At 36.5% G+C, this 20,226-nt stretch overlaps 2 protein-coding genes across 8 annotated transcripts in view; one reads left to right on the forward strand and one right to left on the reverse strand.

The window, feature by feature from the left end:
- Positions 1-20,226, forward strand: part of LOC141450159 (uncharacterized) — a 36,341-nt gene that overhangs the window by 7,440 nt on the left and 8,675 nt on the right. The window contains exon 1 of one of the 2 annotated variants that reach the window (XM_074120306.1): positions 9,277-9,405. The exons of the other annotated variant lie outside the window; for it this stretch is intronic. Within the exon in view, the coding sequence (XP_073976407.1) occupies positions 9,334-9,405 (72 nt within the window). The 5' untranslated portion in view covers positions 9,277-9,333. Of the gene's footprint in view, positions 1-9,276; positions 9,406-20,226 lie in introns of those variants that run through there. 2 annotated transcript variants of the gene reach the window in all.
- On the reverse strand, positions 937-19,366 carry LOC141450160 (uncharacterized). Of its 6 annotated transcripts, XR_012455962.1 has the most exons (3): positions 9,628-13,187; positions 4,349-5,667; positions 937-2,000 (listed from the first exon to the last, which is right to left on the reverse strand). XR_012455962.1 is itself a non-coding variant. In XM_074120312.1 (2 exons), exon 2 carries the CDS (start codon positions 5,603-5,605, stop codon positions 4,820-4,822), a length of 786 nt encoding a protein of 261 aa, XP_073976413.1. In that variant the 5' UTR covers positions 5,606-5,667; positions 19,278-19,366; the 3' UTR covers positions 937-4,819. The 6 variants fall into 6 exon arrangements, 5 of the variants coding, with proteins under 5 accessions (XP_073976413.1, XP_073976411.1, XP_073976410.1 ...); XM_074120312.1 differs by lacking the exon at positions 9,628-13,187 and adding an exon at positions 19,278-19,366 and having other exon boundaries at positions 937-5,667; XM_074120310.1 differs by lacking the exon at positions 9,628-13,187 and adding an exon at positions 17,709-18,879 and having other exon boundaries at positions 937-5,667.

Below are 20,226 nucleotides of genomic sequence, written 5' to 3' on the forward strand. Positions count from 1 at the left end.
GACTCTATACAGCTCTTCTCTACCACCAATATGGACTTACGGACTCGGAACTTTACGGAACAGCTAAAAAAATCAAACATCAATAGACTGTGCAAACACTCCAATCTAAAAATACTCCGCCGTATAGTAGACGCTCCCATTCTATAAGTTAGCAACCACACAATAAGATACAGATCTCCAAATTCCCATTCATCTCCGAACTTGCCAAAATCTGATATAAAAAATTTTCATCAAAAACTCTCATTTAATCCCCCAACCCTTTAGCTGCAAACTTGTCTTCAACTACGGCTACCCTCTAATCCTCGAAGACGGCTGAGGCGCCGTTGGCCCCGTGACCAACTCTGGGTGACTAATGGCGGCCACCAATGGATGACCCGTCATTCACGTCTGCCACGTTACTATATACATTTACCTCATTCACACCTGTACCTACAGGTACAGGTGTAAACAATAAAAGGATAAATAAATAAGAAATGATTGGTTGATGATTTTAGCTTGACCGTGGCGTTATCTATCGGGTATCCTTATTCCAGTACTCACTAGAAAGTTATTTTTCCCCAAACTGGGAAAATATGAACTTCTATCCAGGTAATGTATATCCAATTTCATTGTATTAGGAAAAAATATAAGTTTCCCTAAATTATTGACAACCTAAGGAAGTTAAGGTACTAGAACAGTAGACAACTTACTAGGTAACAATTTATTATTTTTTAATTCAAAAATTTTGACAACCTATTTATCAAATTTAAATAAAACAAGATTTTTTTAAAAAAAATTCCCTAACCAATAGTTAGGTAAAGTAAAAAAAGAATTATTTATTATTACATTTTTGCTTTTAAAAAATAAACTAGGGAACAAAATTTAAAATTAACAGCCTAAAAATGTTACTCTAGTTGTGACTTTATTATTTAAAAAAAAAGTCAATAAGCCCCCTCCCTGGATATAAAATAAATAAAAAATACATTTACTTTTAATAGTCAAAAAAATTACAAATTTAAATCACAATTAAAATATTAATAATGTCTTAGTATAAATAATTAGTATTAAAAAATAATTTATACAGCATCTAAATTATACTAAGTACTTGATTTCAACAGACATGTCATTTTGGTCTCCATTGGTCAAAATGAACCTCGAAGTCATTTTGTTCGTAGTCAATTAATTGATAATATAAAAATAAGTGACTTTAATACTTGTAAAATATAATGAAAAAGATGATGGTACAAAAAAAAAAAAATAAACAGTTGAAATGAAGGTTGAAATAATTTCTGTTGAACTTTAAATTTATGAAACTCGTCTCGCTGGTTGATATCCGGGGATGTACGGCTCTTACCAGAAAGGATATCCTCAATGAGAGAGAGAGGGGTATCTAGGGAAATGAAACTGTGGGGGGGGGGGAATGGCTTCTTAAGGCTTAATTAGAATCTGCTATCGGCTCTCTGGATCTAGGCTTCCAAGAATGTATGGCAAAGCATTAAATCTTCTTATGGATATGCTCTTGGCAAAAAGCATAGGCCGCGTAAATTGCTGATCGGGGTCCTGGAAATAGGGTTGATACTGAACGTCTGCGAAGGATAAACTCACAGATCCTGTTGATCTTACATAGATAGACGGGAAAGTGATCAAGTTAGAGAAAATCCATGAAAAGGATACAATGCAAAGTTCCAAAATATGTGCAGAGTAGGCGCCACCACCTTGGAAGCCAGTCGTCTACAAAAAAAAAAAACAGGCGGGTGTTCCTGAATGTGCAGTATTGATGAGAATTACCTAGGTAATATAAGCCCATATCGCCAGGGTATTTGGGAGAGTTACAAGTCTCTCTGGACAGGATTAGGTGCTCAAGAATTTTGATGATTTAAATGTATTAGGAGAATTAATACGCGATAGAAATTATGCAACCTATTAATTAATGATAATGTCTCTGGACAGAATTAGGAGTTCAAGAATTTTGACGATTTAAATGTATTAGGGCAATTAATACGTGAGAGAAATTATCCAACCTCCTATTAATTAATGATAATGACTTTTTTTAAAAAAATACCTTAATTGCCTAAATAATAAATAAAATAAATACAATAAAAACTACAAATAAAATAAAAAATTAAATAAATAACACAATAGAGTGAAGATTGGACCAAAACTCAATCTAGAAAGAAGTCTGAGTTTCTCTAATTTACGTAGTTTTTCATTTTTACTTTATTTCAATTTGTTTAGTTGCTCGATATTACTTAATAATGTGGCAAGCAGATACTTAGCCTAGGCAGATAGTCTGACTGATCGAATAGCTCTAGCTTTCTGTCTAGTTAATACGTCATTTTCCAAGGCAGTTTTTGTATTTAGTCATTTTTGCAGTGGAGGTAATGTGTAAATATAACTGGTAAACGATTTTCTAAGATCTCAGTTGGTGGGTTCCTAAATTTTAGTTGTAGTCCACGGAAATCGGGTATTAAGACCCAGGCTACTTTCACTGGTTAATTTCTTTAAAGATTTAACTTCTGTTGAATAAGAAGAGGCCATAGGGTCTTCCACACATACCTCTTCTTAGCGGAGTACCAAGCAAGATATTCGCCTCAGCTGATAGTGGGCAGTAAAACAAGAAGATTTTGGGGATTTTCTTAAAAAAAGAAAACTAAGTTGCCCAGTCAGATGCTATCTGTGAAGGCTAAAGCTACTACAGAAATAATATTTAGATCAACCTATAATATTCATAAAAGTAACCAAAAGTACAATTTTTATTTAATAAGTGCCCACACTTAAGATCTCTCAAAAAAGTAGCAAATATTTCATGTGATTAATAGAGAAATTGTTAAATAATTACAAAAAAATAATTAAATAAAAAAATGGACGAAGTACAAATGTTTAATTAAATGAGGAAACAATATGGCGGCAGAACTACCTGCACAAAAATGTGTTTTACCTTAGTAAGGTTTTTTATTTTGAAGTTGTTCGCAACTATTCGGATAATTCCGGGACAATCCGGTACACCTAAAAAACCGATCCAACAGAGGAGCTACAGTCTTAAGACGGGAACGCACGCTGACCAGCTCCCTTAGTAGGAGCCTTGTTAGGTCAAGTGGATTGTCTTTAGCCAAAAACAATGGTGGCGATTGCCAAATCATACTTGTCCAAAATGCCATTGTTGTTGTGCCAAGCGCTTTTTCCTTTGGTAACCATCTGTAACTATAAAATACGGTTTTTAAGGAGGTTGAAAACATTTGTAAAAGAAAAAAAAAATTTTAAATTGTTATGAGCCTTTTTCTGCATTTATGCAGAATTTGAAAACAAAGGTTTTTTTTTTATTTTTTTAACGATCAGAACCTATTTGGAAGAACTTGCACCTGTTAAGACTTAAGACTTGGAAAGACTTAGCACTGTTATGCTTTGATCATAAAACCGGGCGGCGCAAAGCACATGAAATGTTTGCAACTTTTAGTGGCGAGGAGTCCAAGAACTGATGTCATAAACTATGTTTTCATCACAAGAAATGACGTCATGCTTAATTGAGATAATTAACATCCTTCCGTAAATTAAAAATAATAAAATAAAATTTAAAAAAATTCAAGAAATAACATTTTATTTAAGATCATCTTTGCCTTGCTAAAGACAGAAAGAAAATTTAACTTTAAAAAAATAGGCAAAACAATTAAGCCCTATAATCCTCTCTTTATAAACGGACGTGCCGTATCAGCGTTGCGTATCAATGTACGATAGTGATTGTGTAGAGGCAAGAGCATTTATGGTCGCAACAAGATTTGAAGAACTCGTGTCAATGTGTAATCCCCAGTGACTAAGTTGAGAATTCGTTGTAATTGTAAGCGTTCTAACGTTAAATGTAAAACGAAATTTATGGTGCTCTGGATGCTTTGGAAGACTTATCTTCAGTTTAGAACGAGTTTTAAGGGAAACTTAGTAGATTAGTCGAATCCGACCAGCTTTTAAGAATTCCCATAGTTAGGTTGGGGGCTGCAATTTGCCGATTATGGAGAAAGGAAGCAGGAAGTATTGAAGGAAGGTGGGGCCCTTAATCGCCTCAGAACACTGATTGCTCTTTGGGCATTCTATTCAGGATTTAATCTCAAAAGGTATCAATCGTTCGCTAAGCACTAAGCTAATCCTTTCCCTTATAGTGAAGTAATGGCTTCCTGTAAGAGTAACGCCTGTTCACAGGGTGGATGGAGAGGCTATCAACTTGAATCCTTAAGTAGAAGTTCTAAGTAAAGTATAATTGTATAATTTTATGTTAAAATTGAGTCCTCTCTCCCCATGAACAGTGTTGCACTTCCAGGAATGCTATTAAAGTATGACCATTTAATAATAATAAAAAAAGCGACTAAATCGCTTATCCAACCTCCTATTAATTAAAGATAATGTCTCTGGACAGGATTAGGAGCTCAAGAATTTTGATAATTTTAATGTATTAGGACAAATAATACGTGGCAATTATTTTATCGTGGAATCGCACTTAAGTCCAACAAATCAAGATATGTACTGGTATCTTATCAGTGAAAATGATACGCAACGCTGATGCGATACGGCCATTTGTTGGATTTGGGATGGAATAGCTTAAGGGGATTATTTTCCATAATCTACAGTCACATAATTGCAGTGAATGTTCACTGCATTAACACATTTTTACACGTTGCTAAAACAAGGCGTCACCTTCCCCAAGTAGTTTACTTCCGCACAACACAAGTTGGGGTTCAGTGTTCTCCTGTTACAGGATAACATTATACACTCCTGGTATTTTCTCTTTTGTACATATTTTTTTTTTTTTTTTTTAAGAACATTTTCTCCGTACTATTTTCCAAAATGTTAAGAGTCAATTTGGTGGTTCCATTTTTATATTACCTAAGGCCATGATTTCCGGCGTACTTTCCACATGTTCTACGTGTTCGTTTTGCAGCGATTTCTGATGATCGTAGGTCTCGTTGAATAATAATTCTTGTATCTTATATCGTACAAACATTTGCCTATCTAACGCTAAAGACTTTAACGGTTCGCGTAAACTAATTAGAAAATGAAACGTATCGTCCACTTCCCGCATGGAGAATTCTTCTTCTAGGGAGCGCAATTGTCTGCTTCGTTTCCTGTCCATGGTCGTCACATGATTGTTAGAGTAAGGTGTAGACGTGGCCGTCCATGGACGTTTCCGGCCGCCCATAGAACCGTTGGCCGCAGCATTCGCCAGGCCATAGTTAACCATACCGTGTGAATTATGCGAACTATTCACCACCTCGTTACCACCACCAGGTGGACCCACGGAATCATCGTTGATTTCCGTGATCACAGCTCCGTTTTCATCTTCTTCCAGATGCTGTACAGCCTGCAGTAGTGTCTCACTCGGAAGCATGTCCACTTCAACGTTTTCGATCAACTGATCTTCGTCCTTCAATTCCTCATCCTCCTCTTCCTCCTTCATCACCTTCTTCAGCCGATGGTAGGCAGTAATGCCGGCTCCTCTGCCTGCGATTGGTGTCAATCCTGGCGGTTTGCCTTCTTGTAATTCTCGCAGTCTTTTCAGGTGCGGCCTTAGAAAGTCCATCGAGGCAAACCACACCCACTTTGAGCGTACCATTGGTTCTTTGCCTCTACTTCGTTTGTACATCTTCCTACATTCGGCTGTGTAAGTATCCCTTAAGTTCCTCCATTTTGCTTTTACCGCATCAACTAGAACAAAAACATGAAAATATTTATTAAATGATGAATAAAATTAAGTTCACAGAAAGTTGAAAACAGAATTCCCCTCTCCCCTTGTCGATGTTCATTCCTAATTGCCTTCAGGAGTCTCTCTAAACTTCGCATTGAGATCCCAAGTTTCTATTTGAATAATTATTTCAGGAGGAATTTCAGGGTGTGTGAAAATGAACAACTCGAGAGTAGTGGTAAGAGAAGGTCATGTGAGTGTGTTCAGAGCAGAGTTTTTGCAGGTGTAGAAGGTAGAAGGGTGAATATTATTAGGCAAGCCACGCCCACTTTAAATTAGATTTCCGGCTAATCGTCTTGAGCGACAAAATCCGGATCAGAGCAACTTAATTAGCACCAAATTATCCACCAGGTTCTAACTTCTTTTGAAGTGGCGGTAGAGGGGGGGGCCCACTAATACGCACGGCGCCCAGCCTGGTGCGGTAATGATGACGCACCGCCAGTAGAAGGGCAAAAGTATTTCACAGTTCTTCTCTCTCTCTCTCTCTCTCTTTATAAAAACATGTTCCTGAAGAAACCTGTCCCGAAACTGTTATCCAGAACAGAGATATTTCCTAGCACCAGAAGTGGTGGGGCTCAGGAGTAGAAACCCCTTGAATGCAGAACATTAGGGATGGTCACTTGCCCGGACAGATGTTCTAACAAAGGGGCTTTAGTCCCCAGGTACTTGGCTATTGTTCTGCTCTAACAGACTTCGTCAACCTGACTCCAGGAGGCATTCTCTACTGCAACTGGTAGACTTCTTCAACTACACTTTTAAAGAGTTCTAATAATTTCTGATCTTAACAAAAAATCTTATTTTTCTCTTACTGCAGAACCATGGTTCTCAATTTTCTAAATTTATTTATCACTTTCTCTCCCTAAATACAAGTTTAAAAAAAATCCTTGCTTAAATGCGGGAATCTATATCCTTTATTTAGGCATTTTCTCTGGAAAATATAAAAAGAAACTCCAGTACTGCCACTTTAATGGAAGATACTGTCTACACCTTACTTAATATTAATTCAGATTAAAGAAGATTTCAACTTTAAATAAAATAACATGAAGAAAAATTAGAATTTCCACAAAAAAAATGTTTTCTTTAATTTTCCACTATTTTCTGTAAAAGCTAACCCTCCCTCGCAATGTCTTTAAAATTTTTTTATTATTAATCGACTTAAAAAGTATCGATTTGTTAAATAACATCACCAATTTCGTTAAAGTAATTCCCTTCCACCAATCAGCGCAGTGTGTTCGTGTAATTTGTCCAATTAAATATCATTTATTTTATAACTTTTCTTCCTTTTAATAATAATTTTTTGCATTAAGATTACCTCGAGCACAGTTTAGCCAATCGAATACTTCATGGTGCTCGTGCAAATTACCATGGAAACAAGGTAGACGTTCAAAATGTTCACAAAATTACTGTAAAAATGGCTGGGGGTGTATAGCGTTTGATAATGGCCCCATTAAAATTTTGACGGAATAAGGAAAGATAACAGCATTTAAGTAATACTTACTAAAAGTCTAAGTAAATCGTTTAAGTGGGGTTTCCGGTGGATGGATTTTGGCGGCCAGGATGCTGTCGGGATCCTGAGAGGAAATGAACACAAAGTTTCAGCTTTCTGACGTTTTCAGCTTTGGCGATATTTGATGACCCAACATTTGTCCCCCCCCCCAAAAAAAAAAACCACTTTTCTTTACCTAATCAGGAAAACTCCTCAAAACTTTATATTTCCCGTGAAAACTAGAAATAGAAAATCTAAACACGAAAGCAAAAATTCTCCTAACCTAAAAAAGTAAAACAAAACTACCGCCACAGATCGATGTTAGAATCAGCTGTTTGGGAAACAAAACAAGTAGGGATCAGCTGGGCTGACACAAAGGGCTAGGTCAACCTGTTTAAATATTCATATCCGGTGTATGCAAGCTCAGGCGCTGTTCATTCCACATTCTCTGCATTTAGATTTAGCTCGATGCTAAAACTGTATTTTACGCTTGTTTGAAAACAATTCATACTTTGTGGTTAAATCTGTTGATTTAGCTTAATTAGGTTATCGCTAAATTTGCCTAAAAAAAATTTATGTTCTTTAAAGTCGGCATTAAAATCTGTTTCTTTTAACACAATGTGAGTTACTACCAAAATTTACTTTGAATTCTTAGTATCTCTTACAATAGTAACGCACAAAACGTCCCCTTACTCTGCATGCCACACCTGTTTAGTAAGCTGGAATCCTAGCATGGACAGTGTAAGGGTGGCGAAACTGGAGAATTCCGGGCAATTACTTTGGGAAGGAAGTACAAATACTTGAAGGCATCCATAACTATTTATTAAGAACCATTATTTCGTAATCTGATAACCTCACACACGTACGACTTCCGGTGAAATTCAATAATCAGACTACAAAACTTCCCCCACATTACTAGGAATAAGAAAAAGTAAATCTGGGAAAGACCAAGGACAGAGCCGGTTGTTGACCGCAATTTAGGTCTTTTACCGATTTCTCTTCAACACCAGGATGTTGTTCACCTTATAGACCAGGTAATGAATGTATTGTGGGGCATCAACAATAATACATCAATATAAAACAAAGCACAGATGAAAATTATCTGAATTTAGCAAAACACTACGATTTTATTGCTTGATGGTTCATTGGAGTCAAGTAACCATTTGCTAAAATATCAACGTTTTAGTCACAATTGAAGATTCAATATTTTCTTAAAAGTTAACTTAGTTTTGGATGTGCTTTAGGGTTGGTAGATAATACTTTGCAGGTATAAACCCAACAGGTCTCCTAGCAACACCAGGCCTGATTCAATTTCAAAATGTTTCAACTTACCTTCCGTTTAAGGGCTATTTCCGGTGTTGAGCAAATCACGATGTATTTAAAATATTGAGGGAAATTGGCTGGCCAAAAGTTAATCTTTGTAGTTTTAGCATTTTTCCACCCCTTTTTCGGGGAAAGTTAGCCTTTAAAGAGAATATGTCTCAATATTGAAGTGAAAATACCATTTTCGTAAAAAAATCCCAAGTATAAAAATAAAATCTAATTACGTAAACTGCTCTAAAAAGAGGAAGTCATGCGAGTGTCTACACCAGCTTTGTAAAAAATTAATGCACATATCTCACATACATAAAATGCATTCAGTGAGTGGAAGGCACTTTACAAAAACAGCTGATCAGCCCAGAGTATAACGGTTTTTTTTTTTTTTTGCTCCCCGAACGATAACTAGCCAAGAAAAAGGTTTAATTCAATTAATTTTTTTTTCCCCCCAAAAAATTTAAACCGGTTATTTTGAGTGCATTCACCTCTTTGTAAGTTATTTTATTTTTTTTAAACAATTTTTTGACAAATTATTACGAGTTCGTTTTGTGTCGATTTGTGGTTGTTAATGTGCAACTCACATTAAAAGCGGCGTATAAAAAAATAAAAATTAGGTTACAAATTATTTGTTTATTAAAGGCATTATTTTATCACAAACTTTTGTTTATTTAAAAAAAAAAATTTAGAAACAGTTTAAAATTTAAAATGAAGAATTTTAAAATTTAAAAAGAAAACACGTCATTAATAAACCTGCCTAGGTTATAACCACGCCATACACTTTCTATCTACACGAAAACTCTGCCGCCATGTTGGTTTTCTAACAGGAATGTGTCTGTCACCCCCCCTCTACTATTGCAAAAACTACTTCCAGACAGGAAACATATGCACATATACATATGTAAGTAAAGTATTACAACGTATTTATTGTACTACATACGTATGTATATATATATATATATATATATATATATATATATATATATATATATATGCACTGGTGACCTTCAAAAATAATATATATATTGTACACATTACGCAATAAAATCTTTTAATACAAACTGTAACGGATTCATTAATTTTAAATTATATACTGTTATTGTGTTTTATATATGTACATTACCAGGCGCTTCGAGGACGTCAGCAATTTCATACCATAGTCCAGCTACAGCATCTCTCATGTAATGGCATGAAGAATTATGATCCCAAATACCATTTCTTTTATAAACTTCAGTAATTAATCTAGCCACATCCATTATATTAATTATTGCAAAAAATATACAACAAAAAATTTTTGTATTTACTTAAAAAAAAAAAAAAAAAAAAAAAAAAAAAATATTTTACGCTATTTTTCTTTCTTTGTATAACCTTCACCGAATGCCGAACAAAACCGAACTAAACTGAACAGAACAGAAAATGACGAGGCCGATAGTGGTTGGCTGTTCTCGGCCTCCATTCGGCTACATTCGGACGTCCTCGTATCGCAGGGTCTCGCTTGGTATGGAACCTGGGTGTACTTGGGGAATATTTCGTTCCTTTTATAATATCGTATACACCACATACAAAACTGTGTGCGGCCACCACTTCATCTTCCATCGTTGCCTCTCGCTCGCACTTTCCTCTTTTTTGATCTACGTTTATTTTATTTTATTTTGTTTTTTTTTGTATAACCTGATATTTTTATTAATTTTAATATTCGTCTTCTTAATTATTTTTCGCAACCTTTTATCTAATAATTTTGCACAAAATTTTATATCTTTTACTTTTTTTAAAAAAGAAAGTATTGTAATTGTGCATATTTTCGATATTTGGCAGATCGATTTAAATTTTTTCATCAAAATTCGGAAGTACTTAAATAAATCGATTTTTAATTTTCTTTTAATAAAACAGTTGTATCAAGGGTTGATCGTCAAAAAACTGCACGAAAAACACCCAACTTTGACAATTTTTTTTCTCTTTTTCTATAGAAGATAAAATTTCCAAATTTTCTTTATAATATAGGGCAAATCCTCCTTTATAACTGTAATTTTTTCGTAATAACATAGTTTAATTAATTATCGAGAAAAACGATAATTCAACGTTCATGCCCAAAAATGTGCAAAAACGGACATTTTTTCAAAAATTGTACTTAGCTTTGTTAGCTTATACGAGAATATGTCTTGCGATCGAATTTTCAAAATTCAAAGTTTTTTTCCCCCGCACCTGTGGTGATGTTTTTAAAATGTTGCAAATAAAATATCTACAACAAAAAAAAAAATGAAATTAAACGGAAATCGCAAGTAGGTTTTTCGAGTTCATAGATTCATTCACCACACTGAAAGAAGTGTTTAGCTGTTTTCACTATTATTGGTATATTGCCAAAATCCTGAGTTTAACCGCTTTACACCACCGGAAGTGTGGATCGAATAGGAAATAGCTTTTACGATGTTTTTTTATTTTCTGAGGAATTCTTTAAAAATGGTTTTATTTCATCTTGGGTACATCTTAATTTTTTTTTGCCTTGAATTTTGGTCCTGAATTTTGGGCTGTTTTTACTATTTTTAAAAAGTCGTTTTGGGGAAGATATGACGTCATGTTTCCCTTAAATAATTCTCTTTTATTGATTGTTGCAAAGTATTAAGTTACGTCAAATTATCTTTCTTGAAGAAACATTTTGCACAAAGTATAAAAGTCGTGTGAGTGTGTTCACACTACGTTTTTTTTTTTTTCTGCTTCTAGTTTTTGTATAGGAATGTACACTTCGGACAGGGACTGTACCTTCGACATAGAACGGACATTAGTAGAGTCTCGCGCACGTTTGCAAAATGATTTCACCAAACAAGCGAGTTCACCACTCACTCTCTCTATCTGTCTCCCGCCAAAGTCGCAGTTTCTTCTCGGCTCGTTTCCGTTCAGCGCCCTCCACTACCATTACCCGCCATTTTCTCTTTCCTTTATCGCCTTCTCGCTCTTACTCCCGCGCTTGGTCATCTTTTTTTTTCTTTTTTTTATCTCTTTGGCACTTTTATCAGGCTGCCAATATTTTCTTTTCCGTTTGAACTTTTACTAAGAGTAAAAGTAACTGCTTTCGTGCAGGTTGGCAATTTTTTTTAATTTCTCTTGAAATATACACGTTTCAAAGGTCTCGTCTTGTGCACGAAAGAAGTGATTTCTTTACTAATTGGCTTCCTCTCTAATTGGTCTTTATGTGCACTAACACTAACTTGAAAATGAATAATTTGCCGGAAGTCCCAAGTGTATATTTAGTTTAGGACTTGAAAGAAGTTTAGCGACCAAAACTCACTGAACCGGAAGTTCCTCCAAACCCTGATACGTTAATAAACACTAGCGCTGTCTATCAACATTTTCAACATTTACCAGCAGCCCTTTAGGTTTTCTTGTAATGGTCTATTAATGAAATATCCATGCAGGGAAGGATTAGATAAACAAAATATTAAGGACAATTTCTTCACATTTGTGATTGATTGTGGCGTTACCTTCACAGAACCTTGTAGTTCGTATCAACAATTTGTGACGCCTCGCGCCATTTTTGTTTTGTTTGCTCTCACAAATTAATCACGCTTTCTGAAAGCAAACCAACAATGCAGATGTGAACAAACATTCGTCCTTCTATTATAAGCGTAATTTAACAATTATGGCTGCACTGGACTTTTTACTGTAACCTAAAATAGGTTAAAAATTAAGCATTGCGATTGTGTCCTATGTTTGCAGTATCAAAGTTTCCCCTAGAATTTTGTAAGCTAAATTTTTGTATTTTGTCTGATCACTTCCTGGAACCTGATTTTGGAGAAGAACATGTCTCCACCGGAAGTACTATATTTTAAAGGGTAGTTTAAAAAAAGTTGAGCACTTCCTTGAGTAATTGCAAAAAAATAAAAATAAATAGAGGGAAATATCCCTGTTGTTGTCAACACTGAAACTAAAAGCAGCAGTTTTCCTCAAATTCAACTCTAACGACTTCCCGTAATTTGAGACACTCATACCATAACTATTTGCCTGCTTTTACCATTTAACTTTTATTTGTAATATCTTCCAGGAATGTCTGGGTAAAGAATACTTTCATTTAAAATGCCATATGGGCGTTATGTTCGTGATACGAACTGATACGTGTTATCGCCATTACAAAGAGATAGCGTGTTGCATTGATAGCCAACTGTAGACAAGGCCTTCCTGCTTGCTCCAGCCAATCCTAGCTATAAGTAAAGGAAGTAGATACCATTTTCTTAAAAACGTAAAAAAAAATCTAAGTTTCTTTAGCGATTTCGTGCTGGGGATTTCGATCGCTAAGTTAAAGTCCCTTTGGGTTAATATGCGCATATTTTATTGGCTACAAAGCCTGAACGAATCTCACGCATTCTAATCCATTTCCTGCAGGCCACATTATTCTATCTTAAAAAACTCTTCCGGGGATTTGATGAGCATCGAAAATTAAAAAATATATACATAATCTATTATATAGACTTTAATTTAAAAAGTTTGAAACCTAGTTTTCCGAATCAGCTGATCCACTGCTGCCTGAATTGTATTAAAGTTGTACAGCTGTAAATATCCAGAGCTGTAAATGTCATCAGCTGACATTTAACAGCTGGCATTTCGTGTAGATTCGTGTCCGTCACGTTGAGTACGGTGTGCTCTTTACGTGAGGTTTGCTTAATGTCTGTCTGGTCACCTTTTTTTTTTTTAATTTAGTATTTATTTATGTAGTTCGCTAGGAAATATCGGTGTGAATTAAAAATTATTTATGAATGGAAAATATTGCGGTTTTAGATCCAGCACCGTAAGGTTGCACCTTCTAGGATTGGAAATTCTATCGATAGTATTGCTTGAACTCGAATCCGGGTTCAGAATTCCCCTCTCCAGACTGGGTGGTCTAAGATGATGACTACGGTATTACCTATTGTTTATCTTATATCTTAGGCATCGCAAATAAATACTTCGTCTAGCTCTGCCGGATAGTCTGTAGGTAATCTGCTTGGGCTTACAAACATGCCAAACTATGGATTAGTTCTTTTCCCAAAAGCATTCTGGCTCTTTTTCCATTCTTGGAGCTGTCCTTGTATCATCTAACAGTGGCGTTTTTGGAGCTGTCCATGTATCGTTCAGTATCATCTAACAGTCGCGTTCTTGGAGCTGTCGTATAGTTCAGTATCATCTAATGGTGGCGTTCCACCCTTCCCAGCCCTTTGTCTTAGATAGAACATTGAAAATCTTGCCAAAGAAGTATTTAGAAGCCATTCTCCAGCTCCTTAAGTGGCTATCGCTCAGCAACCCCAAGGTAGATGGGAACCTTATAAATTAGCTTATTTATTTCAAAATCTTAAAACTTTCTCTAAAGCAAATATCGTTTGTACTAAAAAAAAAAAAAACCACTCGCCGTATTATCGATAAATTTAATCGATCTAAATCTAAAATCATGAACTTAGAATTATTCTTCCCTTTCTAATTTTTCTTTTCTAACATCCATGATCATGATGTTGTTTTTTAGTTGCATGTTGAGCCAATGTTGGCATGCTTGTTCGCCATCCGCTCCAGCTATATAGATCTTGTTAATAGGGTTTAAAAAAGGTACGCTGATAGTGTGGTACACGAATCACAGTGTTTCCGTTGGCAGGCGTGCAACATGATCTCTTTCATGTTCGGTGTGCGTGCATGAGTTAGTCTCTGGTGCATGATTTTTTTTTTTTTTAGCTCCCGTGCAGGTATTTTCTCTTTTTTTTTGTATTAGGGTGGCATTACTGTGCAGAATCTTGGAAATAATTTGACTCATCAACTAACTACTGATCAATTTGGCTGAAGGTGATAACGGAAACAGTATCTATGTCCGCTTCAGTGAGCTCTGTTCGAATGCTAAGAGACGCTCTGAGGATATGTTGGAATAAAACTGATCTGGAACTCCATTAGGCTCTCTCTTACCGCAATTTACGTTTTTTAAACTTGGTCTTTATACTAAAACAGTAGCTCACTTCAGTATTACACATGTTCACTGCAAAGTACGATTCTCAAAAGAAAAATCTGGTGTTTTTTTTAATGATTTAAGGCGCGTCAACATCTAAGGTTATTGGCACATCCGGAGCTTTTTTCAGTGCACTACCGGCCTCTGGACAGTGTTCTCTCGTTACAGACAACACTGTCCATCACCGGGGCTGCAAGTGAGCTGTAAGAAGTCCTAGAAAGAGAAAAAATCTAAGGGTCAGCAGCTGGATTCGAACCCGGGACTTAAGCGTGGGGAAATCTGGTGTTCAAGTCAAATTCTCTCTCTCTCTCTCTCTCTAGAATTCTCGAGCAATACATTGTTCTCCAAAAAGATTCAATTCTAATTAAAAGCAAATTTCTTTATGACTTCCGGTTTTCAATACGTTGAACTCTTAATTATTCACACAACCGTTCGTTATACTTAAATGATATTGTTAAGAGACTCCCCATCCTTCCTGTCCTGGGAGTTCCGGTAATGGGATTTTCCTAGAAAAATCTTCCGAATAATCATGATAGATCTACGTCACAGCATCATGTAGTTATCAAAGAAAATCGATGGAGTCATTGTCGAGAAAAACTTAAGCGGAAATGCATTCAGCAAAGTGGCAGTTCCGGGGTATGGGGATTTCTATCGCTCAGACTGGTGCCCTGATGTTGTTGGCTGGGGTCAAAAGAAAGTAATAATTTTCTTAAATATTCGACTCTTGGGGCTAACTCTGAATATTTTTTAAAAAAAGATGATTTAAGGCACGACAACTTCTGAAGTTATTAGTGCTCGGAGCTTTTTTTTCAATGTACTGCCTCGGCCTCCGGCCAGTGTTCTCTCATTTCAGATAACACTGTCCATCAAAAGAGAGTGAGTTGTAAGAAGCTTCTAGAAAAAGAAAATCCATGTGCTAGCAGCTGGATTCGAACCCGTGATCTCAACGTTGGAACTGGAATCCAGTATTCGCTAACCACTATGTTAATTATCTTCCCTGGGCTACCCTGATGTCCTTCTTCAGGTTTATGGTGATAGGGAAGGTGGGGAGGTTACTTTAGATATAAAGTAAATATAAGTTGTAAGTTCCAAAATAGAATTAATTATTAGTTGGGTTTACGTACTAGCGGCTTTGAAACACTTTAAACAACGAATACACAACCTCAATCATTATTTTGATATTTCAAATTCCAAGATCTCTCTTTTTTTGTTTCGTAGTCCTGAACTAAATATAGTTCGAAACGTTGAAAATAATAAGTTGTTCCTTAAAACAAAACAAAAAAATACCAAAAACTCAAAAATTCCTCCAAGAATAAAATCTAAAGCAGTGTAGCCACCCGTGTAAAATATTCGACAATTGGCAAGCCTGTTTTGGAACAAAGCAGTGAGAACAGGGCCAACAGCGAATGGATGTGGCCAGTATGGATTAGGCGATCAAGCACCTGGCTAGACACAAGCTCCTTGGTGTCTTATCGATCAACCAGTGGAGGGGATGTAGACGTCTTCATGTTGCTTCCTGCCGCTCTTTGGGGGGGATTCCCCCCAAACTCTTACCCAAAAGTAATGGCCGACTATTAGCCAAGTTTCGGGACGGTTAATTTCTATCAGTTTTGTAATGGCCTATCGATTCATAGATTCTTGGAAGACTTCAAGACTAACCTGTCACACTCTGGTATGGCACTTTCTTTCTAAGGGGTTTGTTAAACTGTGAAGGGAAGCTGTGACAGTCAACTCCTTTTGGGCGACAGTATCCTTTTCATTTATTTAGTGAAAAAGTAAAATTTTTTAGAAATTATCAAAAAACTTTTTAGTTCAAAATCTCAAATTTTAATCTGCGGTCTTGGACTGTACCTAGAAACAAGCGGTTGACATAGAATCCCCCAAAATAGACTGAAAAGCTACAAAACTTCTCGCCAGACTACTTGACAATCAATCTAAACTTCAACCTACATAAGAAAAGACTCTTATTCCTTCTGCTACGGCGACCTATTTGGCGTCATACAGCATCGGAAGCATAAGGTATCGACTAAACGTTTCAACTCTCTACGCACCCAGACTTTACAATCACAAAAAATACTACGAAAACTTCTTAACGCTCCATTCTGTGTAAAGTAAAGTAATCGCCTATTTTTTCAGGCGGGGCTTAACGTCTAACTACCAATTAGGTGTCGTGGACGGAGGCGTCTAGCAAACATACTTTACTGTAAATTTCTCATATTAACCATTAAATAAAATCCAAGGCCTAAGATCGAGAATCGAATCCAGTACCACAATACATAGCTTTGCAGCTTTTGCCTCTAACCGCTCGGCTACCGTGGCGCCCACTATTTATCTAACCTCACCATCCATAATGATCTCAAAATACCTTTCGTCAATGATCTTGCTAAAACTCCGTTTTCTCAAATTCTCTCAACAGTAGCTCATCCTATCCCTCTAATCGAAAAACTATCTTCTCCTGGCAATACCAGGTGATCTTCCAAGAAGATTGAAGAGAAGATGGCCTCACGATCTACTCTCATCATAAGAGCAGACTAATATTTATCCACGATAATGGAGCGACACTTCTGGGGCGCCTTCTCCACTCATATATTTTCACGTGACATTTTTTTTAATCATGTACGTACCACATTTGCTTGCTACAACAATTGTTGCAGTTGTAAATTTCAATAAAAAATTAAAAATTAAAAAAAATGTAAGGAAAATCGTGTGTTTTTTTGGGAACCATCAACTTCCGCTTTGCCGGTAGTAATGACAGGAAGTAGTCATGAACTTCCGCTTTGCCGGTAGTATTGAGAGGAAGCGGAAAATTAATTAAAACTTAAAATTTTGTTGCATTTAATGAAAAGATTGCGAAATTAAGCCCCCCCTCAAGTAGGCTTTAGAGGTTTTGGGAATATTTCCAAGAAAGGTCGGGAGATGGATGGTTTGGGAGATTGGAGTTTGGGAACTTTGTAGGTTAGGGTAATCAAGGACCACGCCCTCTGGGGCGCGGAGGGGAGACCCTTCTGGGAGCTGGCACGACTATCCGTTGGCAATTTGTTCCTGCAGACCCTCCGCACCCGAGCACTTTGGCCCTTCCAAGGTCTCTTGGAGTGGTGAAACACGCCAACGATCCTCCCTCTCTCTCTAGTTCCAATTTCACTTCTGCCCTTTTTGCCCTGCTTAGATTCTCACCTGCCAAGTTCTATCATTCTCTCTTACTACTGCAGTAAGATTGCGATCTGGCTAAATTCTCGAAATTGAGTCTTTACCTGAGTATCCGGAAGTGACGCCATCTATATTGCATGGTCTATTTCCTTTTTTGAGATATTCTTTTTTTTCTAAAACTTCATAGTTCATCTAGCACTTTCATTTGAATAATTATTCTAAGAAAATTCGATTTTCTCGTCTTCCCTCCAAAGTTTCTGTGAGACACAGCGTTTTTTGCAAAACATATTGTGTAGGTCAGTAAGGATTAACTATGATCCCGAAATTTCGAACAGTTTAAATGCAAATTTACTAGGTTGAGAATGCCAGGAGAACATATGCACCCGGGGTGCACTCCAATATACCCTTGGGACCAAAAAAAGGTTCAAGACTAACCTACATTATGGCTCAAGTTCAAAGGAAACCCTTCGGAGAACAGTCAAGAAAGTTAGAGAACTTGAAAGGTTACTTGCAATCCGTAGCGATTCCCTACAACTCGCCATTTAGATTAGACAGTTAGTAAATATTATAGAGGTGTTAGAACCGTACAATATACTGAAATGGCACGTTAGAGCAAACTGCACAAAAAAAAAGAAATGTTGCAAATAAATTGGAGAATATTGTTTCATCTTATTCGGAGGCTGCTTTATAATCAATCCGAAAGGGAAAACTCAGCCAATCAGTTCACGTCCCCCATGCTTTCGACCCAGCCACTAGGTCATCTTCAGGTCCTGCGTATAGAAAGATTGGCAAAAAGTAAATAAATGCAATATTATGACCGAAATTAGTAATAATCTTCCGGTTGCAAATAACTGCACTAAAGGCCCGCATTTATGTGTACACAAAGTTGCGAAGAATATCATTGGAATTTGTAAAAAAAAATATTATATTCAGCATCACTTCCGGTTAAGCGTATTGCGTCATAATGAGGATTTCACTTACTTCCTTAAATCGATTAAATTTTATGCCAGAAATGAGTCCGGATTGGCGACATAAGAGAAAAGCTTATGGCCACCACTTCCTCAGAACTGTCTTGAGAGGCTTTTCCATTGATTAGGTTTTAAATAAAAGTAAGAGATCCGGTAAGAGTTTAATGAGCATCGGAAGTTCAAAGCGAAATCAAAGGAACCGCTTTGGAGGAAGTTTTATTTTTCAGGCGGGGCTTTACATCCAACTACCAAATTAGGTGTCGTGGACGGAGGCGACTAGCAAACATACTGTACTGTAAATTTCTCATATTAACCATTAAATAAAATCCAAGGCCTATTCTTGGGGAATCGAACCCACTAAACCAACAATACATCTTAGCATTGCGGGTCTAGTCTCTTAACCGCTCGGCTACCGTGGCGCCTCTTTGGAAGAAGTATATATGTATAGAAATTAAAAAAAAAAAAAACCTTTTGGTAAATTGGGCTCTTTAGACGAAAACCGCATTGACGCGTTCTCTAATGGTGTACCGTACCGATGCGAAACAACTTTTGATAATTTTATTTATGTTTTTCCGAGTTAAGTAATACACAGACCAATTTGTAGAAATCCACTTTTCTTTTCGGACTGAGGAGTTTTCGGTTGTAACTCTAAATCGGAAAATCTGCACGATTGAGCATGCTCAGTATTGAGTGTAAGAGAAATACCAAATATAATCACTGCACTGATGATACTAAGGATGCTGCAGCGAGCGAACTGAACAGTACTTCCGTCCCACTGTGTTCAGTACAAACCAACTGTTTTTTTACTACTAAACGAGCTCTCTGTCTCTTTACCATACTCATACCGAGCCTAGAGTAACCACCCCAACATTGCGTCCTACCTCAAGCATTCAACTCGAACAAAAATAAATACAAGTTATATCCCCACTCTGTAGTGTAGCACAGCTGTTCGCATTGTACGGCTGGTTGGCTTTCATAACCTCCCAACTGTCAGTCGGAAGTTCCCCAGGGAGTGGACAGGGTGCGCGACTGTTTGTCTTCTCTTTTTTTTAACTGCCCGACCCAGTATTGCCAGACCTGTTTGTATGGATAACCAGGCGGGAAGGTTTCAGTGTACTGGATCCACTCACACACACACACAAAACGACCGGATCAATGAAATACCTCTGTTACGTCATGTCGCCCTCTCATTACATCTATTTCCGTAGTATTTACTATATACCCCTCGTTCTAGTCAATACCTAAACAGATCCATGAATATCCGGTATCCATGCATTGAACTTATTTTAACTACATTTTACAGAAAACTTTTTTTAAAATTTTTAATATGTATGCAGTATCATTTAGTAATTGAAAATTAAATGCGAAAAAATAGAAGCGCCGATTTAAGCTCAACATCGTGAGCAATTTTGGAACTATTGATGTTTTAGTCAGTATTATTGTGATCGAATATGAGTCTAAGTATTAACAGCAGTAATATAATTAATTTTTCGCCTTAAATACAAAGCCTCAAAGTGGCTGATTATTAGGCTCAAATTTAAAGTGGTTTGAGAGGGTAAAATGGAATTGAACCTTTTCACATTTAATGTCTTGAGGTACTGGGTTCGATTCCCCGGGGTCTAGGCTTTGGATTTTATTTTGATGGTTAATATGA

This window comes from Rhodnius prolixus, unplaced genomic scaffold, assembly GCF_049639745.1.
Source record: "Rhodnius prolixus isolate KJV_2025 unplaced genomic scaffold, Rpr scaffold_2, whole genome shotgun sequence".
In the NCBI taxonomy this organism is placed as follows: Eukaryota; Metazoa; Arthropoda; class Insecta; order Hemiptera; family Reduviidae; genus Rhodnius; species Rhodnius prolixus.

What these genes read in the sequence shown, in the direction of transcription:
- LOC141450160 (XM_074120309.1), bottom strand. Translation starts at nt 9,760, where the DNA reads ATGGATGTGGCTAGATTAATTACTGAAGTTTATAAAAGAAATGGTATT. An exon ending in TGACGTCCTCGAAGCGCCTG is followed by an intron (nt 5,668 to 9,627) that starts GTAATGTACATA and finishes TTTTTGTTCTAG; the next exon opens with TTGATGCGGTAAAAGCAAAA.